Source organism: Mesoplodon mirus, assembly GCF_964341445.2.
Source record: "Mesoplodon mirus genome assembly, chromosome: 3".
NCBI classification, from domain to species: Eukaryota; Metazoa; Chordata; class Mammalia; order Artiodactyla; family Ziphiidae; genus Mesoplodon; species Mesoplodon mirus.
Window position 1 is genome coordinate 31,969,197 of NC_138978.1, and position 7,094 is coordinate 31,976,290.

The 7,094-nt window shown below is 44.3% G+C and overlaps 1 protein-coding gene across 1 annotated transcript in view; it reads right to left on the reverse strand.

Annotated features, from left to right (window-relative positions):
- The window catches only part of CLSPN (claspin), a 28,531-nt gene extending 27,393 nt beyond the window's left edge, over positions 1–1,138 (reverse strand). Inside the window, exon 1 of the mRNA XM_082615303.1 lies at positions 1,011–1,138. Within this exon, the coding sequence (XP_082471429.1) occupies positions 1,011–1,034 (24 nt within the window). The 5' untranslated portion in view covers positions 1,035–1,138. The remainder of the gene's footprint in view (positions 1–1,010) is intronic.
- Positions 1,139–7,094: the final 5,956 nt, after the last annotated feature.

Below are 7,094 nucleotides of genomic sequence, written 5' to 3' on the forward strand. Positions count from 1 at the left end.
GCTTTTTTTGAACCAGGGCCAGGATGAGTGTGAGGTGAGTGAGACAGAGTAGTGCAAACACAGGGTCGGATCTTGTCTTCATTTCAAAGTTTGGTATTTTGTTCAAAATCAAATAATAGAATTTTTTGCATTGATTTTTATTTTTAAAAATACTGCATTAAAATATTATCTTGAACCACAAGGTCCTACTGTATAGTACAGGGAACTCTATTCAATACCCTGTGATCAACACAATGGAAAAGAATAAGAAAAAGAATGTACATATATGTACAACTGAGTCACTTTGCTGTACAGCAGTAATTAACACATTATAATTCAACTATACTTCAGTAAAAATAAATTTTTAAAATTATCTTGAAGCGCCCCGTTAAATTTTGCTTCCAAGACGAGTGTCTCACTCCAGTCCCAGCCCCAGAAAAGAACACAGATCTGGAAACAGATGTCGTTTCTACGCCAATTCCGACAGCGACCAGCCAGTCTCCTCCCGGAAGGCTCCGAGACTGGTACCTTCACCTCTCGGGACCCTGTGTGATGACCTCAGAGGCCTCTTCCAGACCCAATTTCGAAGTCTCTAAGATTCCTGTCGTCCATTTACAGTTAATGCTGCCTCTCACCCTGGCGGCCCGGTTCGGCCTGGTCCTTCCTCCTTTTTGGGGCGCAGTTGGAGGAAGAGCTCCCGCCGCAGGAAACGCGCCAAAGGGGCGGGATGAGGAGGCTGATCAGAGGCTGGCGGCGGGCTGCGCGCGCCGCAAAGACCAGGAGCAACCTCCCCGAGGGGACCGAGGCGCGGGGACCCCAGCGCCGGGATCGACCGCGGGGTCCCGAGCGCGCGGGGCCCGTGGTTTTATCTCCTCTGGGCCGCGAAGCCGAGCCGCCGCGGTGCACGCCGGGAGCTGTAGTCCTCCCAGGCTCCACGACCCACTCGGCCAGCTCGACCCCTACCCCTGCCCCACCCCCCACTCCGCGCCGGCCCTCCGCAGCTTCAGATAGAGGCAAGTGCATAAACTCACCTCGGAAACCACTTCTCCCGTCATGACTCCGGCCTCCGCAGCACGCCGCTCGGGAAGAAGCAGGTCTCCGCTTCCCCCACCCGGGACACAGCTGCTCCCGCAGTCTCCTGCCAGGCAGCGGCGTTCGAGCTTTCGCGCCCAGCCGGAGTGGAGGCTCCGCCCTCAACGATTTGCACCAATCCGGAGGAGGCTTTCCATATGAGGCCACGCCCCCATCCTGTCCTACCAATCGAAGCTCCTTCGGCCGGCCCGTTGAATATAATCTGGGTTAGGTTGGCGGGTCGCGGCTCCTCTTGTCAACTGAGGCAGGGGGAGGCTGGAGGTGTCCTGGCTGCCTGGCGGCCAGACCCTCTGGCCTTGCAAGAAGTTACCGTGCGAGCAGTGATCTTTGACCTTTGACCTTTACCGTAGCGCGGCAGCTCCCATCAAGCGCGTTTTGAGGAGTAAGCCCGCAGGCGGGAAGTGAGCCAGGAGAAGATCCCTGGGCACCTGAAGTCATCCCCGTGGGGATTTTCTCCAGGACCTCCTTTCCTGGAGCAGCTGGATCCCACCTGCTCCTTCTTGTACATGGCACTCACGCCACTGGACATCAAAAAAGAAAAGTTTTGTGGGCTGCTCAGATACCAAAGAATATCCTTGGATAACCTTTATTATTTTATTTAAGGTTAATTCGAGTATGCAGAAAACACACACTCATCCCACCTCCATACTCTTTGGACAAGGCAGGAAAAAAAATAAAAGGTCTGGAGTCAGACTAATCCCAGACAGTTCTAATCCCTTGTCATTGTCCTGGTTACTATCTTTTTGCCCTGTGAAGTCCATTCTCTCTCTTTCCTTATCCTGCTCTGTCCAGGCAAGGCTGACTTCTCCCCACTGCATTATTCGAGCTCCCTTGCCCTCCAGATTCTTGCTGAGTCTAGCTACTGGAAGATATTTACAAGATTACCGTAAGGAAGATATGAGTGCACCAAGAACGAAAGGTCACATTTACCTCCCCCACTTCACCGGCCATGATCCTATCCACTGACAGGGTGACCAACTCATTCCAGTTTTCCCAGGACTTGCCCAGTTTTAGCATTGAAAGTCCCACCTCCCAGGAATCTCCTCAGTCCCAGGCAAACCAGGATGGTTAGTCACCCTATCCACTGGCCTCCTCTTCCAAGTTTCCAGCTTTAGCTGAGTTCAGATAAAAGTTCTCTCTCCTCATCTTCATTTCTTCACCTCCTTTCAACCCATGTCTGCTCCCACCAACAAGATCCCATCTTCCATCCTCTTCTCTCACATCTCAGTCTATCCACCTTTTCACGCACTTTACTATTAATTTTTACATTGATGATTCCTAAATATACATCTACACACTTTTCCCTCATATTTGGAGGGGTAACATTTATTGGGGGCTTACCTTGAGACAGAAACAGTTACAAGAATTTTGCAAGCATTATCTTATTTAATCTTTAGAGTAACTTTGTAAGGTAATAATACTATCTCCATTTTAGCAGATGAGGAAACTAAACCTTTCAAAGGCTAGTAACTGGTGGAGCCAATATTCACACCCTGCTCAGTCTGAGTCCAGTGCTCATACTCCTCAGAGGGACCTTGCCTGCACACCCTCTACATTCTCCCTCCATCCCCTGTACTGGTTTCCCTGATAGCACTTACCTCTGCCTGAAGTTTTATTTTTGTGTGTTTGTATATTGTTGCTTCAAGATGACAAGCATTTTTTTTTCTTTAACACCATATGTTCCTGATCTAGAATAGTCATTCTCAAACTTGAGCATGCATCAGCATGACCTGATGGGCTTGTAAGAACAGATTTTTGGACCCCATTCCCAGAACTTCTGATTCAGTATGTCTGATGTGAGGGCCAAGAATTTGCATTTCTAACAAGTTCCTAGGTGATGCTAAAGCAGCTGGTATGGCGATCACAGTTTGAGAACCAAGGGCTTAGAACATACCTGGATCATGGTAGAGAAATCAATCAATATTTGTTAATCTAATTAACTCAGTCGCTTGACAACTATATTATTCTTGAATTCCCTCTGGGAAGTGAATACATGAGGTGACACTCCTGACATTAACATTTTCAGAACGATTAGCATTTTCCTTTCTGTGGAGAGCACTTCTTCAGTCACCTGAGAAACTAAGAGAGCTCTGATTTGGACAACAGGTGGAAGGAGTGCGCTAGGAAGGGGAAACTTTTTATTCTATATATTAACTTGTGCCAAGCTAAAGCAAGTCTGTGTTTGAAATTAGCAATCTATATTCTCAGTTTTGGTGAGAATATAACACCGTACTCCAAGTTACCAGTTCAGAAATCTGGAAGTCACGTTGACGGCTCTGTCTCTTGATTCTCAAGATTAATCATCCAACAAGCTCTGTTTATGAAGTTGATAGATGGCAGTGAGGGAAAGATCTGGAGTGTTCACTTTGCAAGGATGAGCCTGAACCTATCGCATAAATGGCTTTGTGGTCTTAAGTAAGTCATTTAGCTTCTCAGAGCCTTGTTTTCTTTATTTGTAATTAGAAAACATTGGATTAGATCATGATTCTCAAATGGGTTTGATTGGCAGAGCACCTGGAAGTAGGGTACTCTACAGGAAATACTTTACAGTGCTGACACACTTATTTTGGTCATAGAATTTGAGAAATTGTTTCACTAGTAGAATCTATCATTAGATCACAAAAAATCAATATAAGAAAGCAATTATGAAAAAATAAGCCTTGTAATTCAACACGCTCAGCCCAGTCCAAAGTTCTATTTATATTTCCTTGCTGGCCAACAAATAAAAGCAGATTCCAAAGGCCCACGAAAGTTTGGAGGGAGAAAGTTGATTAAATTATATGTTTTACTTCATCTTTTCTGCAAATTGAGAGAGTTCACCATGTTAAATTTTTAGTACTCTTCCTCCTCTGGAGTTAGTGTGAGAACATGCTTTTCTGAAGTCCTAGGCCACTAAATCCTCATCCCTGGAGAAGCACTGCCACCATGTGGCAGGGATTGGTCATGTCATTCCATCTATTACCTGTAGCCTGTAGCCACTCTATCCTTTTTTTTCCCTTCATTTTAAAATTATTCAGCAAGTTGTTTAAACTTTCCTTTGGAATGGTAAAATAATTACATCTCCCAGAATCTGCTTTCAAAAATAATTTTGTACTGTAATTCCATATAGTTGTAAAGCTTTCTTGGAGAGTACCTGCTTGAAGGCCAAGGCTATTTTTCTTGCTTGATGTCCAGTATCCACTGACCTTTAAAAATGGCACAGGACCTGACACATAGTGGATGATTAATAAATCATTGTCGAATGAATTATTAAAATACACCTAAAAAAAAACCCCAAACAATACCAGGGCCTCTTTCCAACGCATGACAGCACACACACCATCAGCTATTTTGTACGCAGAAGCTCCTTTACTGCAACTTTTGGTAACCTAAAGTACCAAAAAGTATCAAATATCCATCTATTCCTTCAACAACCTTGAGCCCCTATTTAAGCCTACGCTAGACACAGAGAATATGAAGATAAATAAAATATAGTCTTGTTCTCAGAGAGTTTCCCATTGCTGGTTGAAGACAGGCAAGTAACTAGGCATGTGTAATGGAAGAAGAGTATACAAGCAGTTGTGGGGGCCCTGAAGGAGGGGAAACTGATTTTGTCTGGGGCAATTCAGGGGGACATGATGCCTGAACTGAGTTTCAAAGATGGATTGGAATTCTTCAGGCTGGCATGAGGAGGAGAAGGTATTCCAGGTATGTGTAGGGGCTTGATAAAGCATGTCGTGTTGGGGAACTGAAAGTAGGTCAGTGTGTCTAGAGCACAGAAGTGTGTGTTTGGGGGAGGGGGATGGATGGCCAGAATGAAGGCTGAAAGTTAAACAAGGCACAAAAATTCTGGAGTGCTATGCTTAGAGTTTAGTTTTTAGACGGTATGAACTGGGCAGCTGGTGGATGGGGGTGTTGTTAAGAAGGAGGGCAACATGGTTAGATATGTGCTTGAGAAAGATTATTCTGGCAGCATATGAAGGATGGATTGGAAGGGGATTAAACTGCAGGCAGGAAGACCAGTTGTCTAGGTGGGAGATTATAGGGACCTGAACTAGGTCAATGGTAGTAACAATAGAGAGGAGGAGATGGATTGGAAAAAAAGAGGCAAAATTGACAGGGCTTGTTGATGATTAACCTTGAGGGGCAAGAGACAATAGAGTCAATGTAAAACTAGTGACTCTTAGGTTTCTAGATTGCTTGAGTGACAAATTAGGGCGCCAGTCACCAAAATTGAGAATATAGGTCACTAATTTCAAGTACAGACTCACTTTAGCTTGGCACAAGTTAATACGTAGAATAAAAGGTTTCCCCTTCCCAGGTCACCCCTGTCTGCCCCTTGTCCTCATTGGAGCTCTCTCTCTTAGCTTTTCTGGTGACTGAAGAGATATTCCCCAGGCACAGGTCCTTATCTCCTTTCTAGTTCCAAACTTCTATCTGTGCAGCATCCAAAACCTTAATTCAGCAGCTTTTAGTACTCCATTCATATATTTTCTCTTCAATTCCCGTTTCCTTTCTAGCTACCTACCCAGGAAAAATGTATAAGAGAAATTCCTCTGCCCTGCTTTATTCAGTTTTCTGCCCAGGCTTTTTGCTTCAGTTTTTGTAAAAACCCAAGTGTTTTTCACAACCCAACCCTACCCTAAGCTTTATAGAAACTTAATTGCTTTTGGTGTGAGCATTGTTTATTTAGATATTAGCATCCTCAGCACTTGGGGTCAACCCATATATGTATGTTTGGAGGAAAGGGATTCCATTACAGAAGGACACAACGGGTCTGCTCCACTCCTAATTTCTATTAAATTTCAGCAAATTGGGTAGGCTAGTGCCTGACCTTCTTCAGACATGCCAGATAATTCAGCTGTACCTAGAAGGGCACAGACTTACAGGAATAGAGTAACTTCTTCAAAAACGATGTAGTTGGAGTGGGGAAGGAACACTTCCTAAGACAGGAGGTGGTACTGGACAGACAAAACAATATTGTTCCCACTGTAGGCCCAAAGGATAGTCTACTAGTGATATTTAACCAGGGGATTTATCATGGTTGTCATAATGACCCTGCCTCTACTGGAATTTAGTGGGTAGGGCCGAAGTTGCTAAATGTCAGTGAGAAACACTAAAATAAGCAAAGAGGAAGAAGAAGAGTATTTTAGGTGGGGAAAATGGAATGAGTAAAAGCATGGAGACTGGAATAATGATAAGATTTTCAGGGAATTGTTCAACTAGTGACTTCATGATGATGGAATGGAAGGTAGGGGATAAGATGTCAGGGTTGTTAAGTTAAATTAAACTCATTAAAGACCAACAGAGTGTCTCCTTGGAGCCTGGATATCTGATAGATACATGGGATATACCAAGAGAACAAGATAATGTGCTTTCTGTGAGGATAAAACACACATACAAATAAATAAATAATAGAGCAGATTTGATGAGTGCTTGGGGAAGATATGCTATTTGTGCCCTGGAAGCAAGATCACAGCAGACCTTGAATATGAAGCATGGAACTTGAGACATGATATAATAATACATTCATTCACTTCACAAACCTTTATATTTTATTTATTATTATTATTATTTTTTTCTTGTGGTATGCGGGCCTCTCACCGCTGTGGCCTCTCCCCTGTTGCGGAGCACAGGCTCCGGATGCGCAGGCTTAGAGACCATGGCTCATAGGCCCAGCCGCTCCGCAGCATGTGGGATCCTCCCGGACTGGGGCACGAACCCGTGTCCCCTGCATCAGCAGGCAGACTCTCAACCACTGCACCACCAGGGAAGCCCCACAAACCTTTATTGAGCTTTGTAATAGATTGTTAGAATAATCACAGCTCTTTGTGATTTCAATGTGATTTTGCTGCACCTCTCATCTAATTTTTGATCTCTTGCATCTGGGCTGTCCTTGTTACTTGCATTGATCAACAGAATCTAGTGAAAGTAACATTGTATAGATAGCTTCTGAGGCTAAACCTTAACGAGCTTTGCAGTTTTCACTTCTATTATCTTAGAACACTGTTGCCATCATTTAAGAAACACAAGGTATCTTGTTG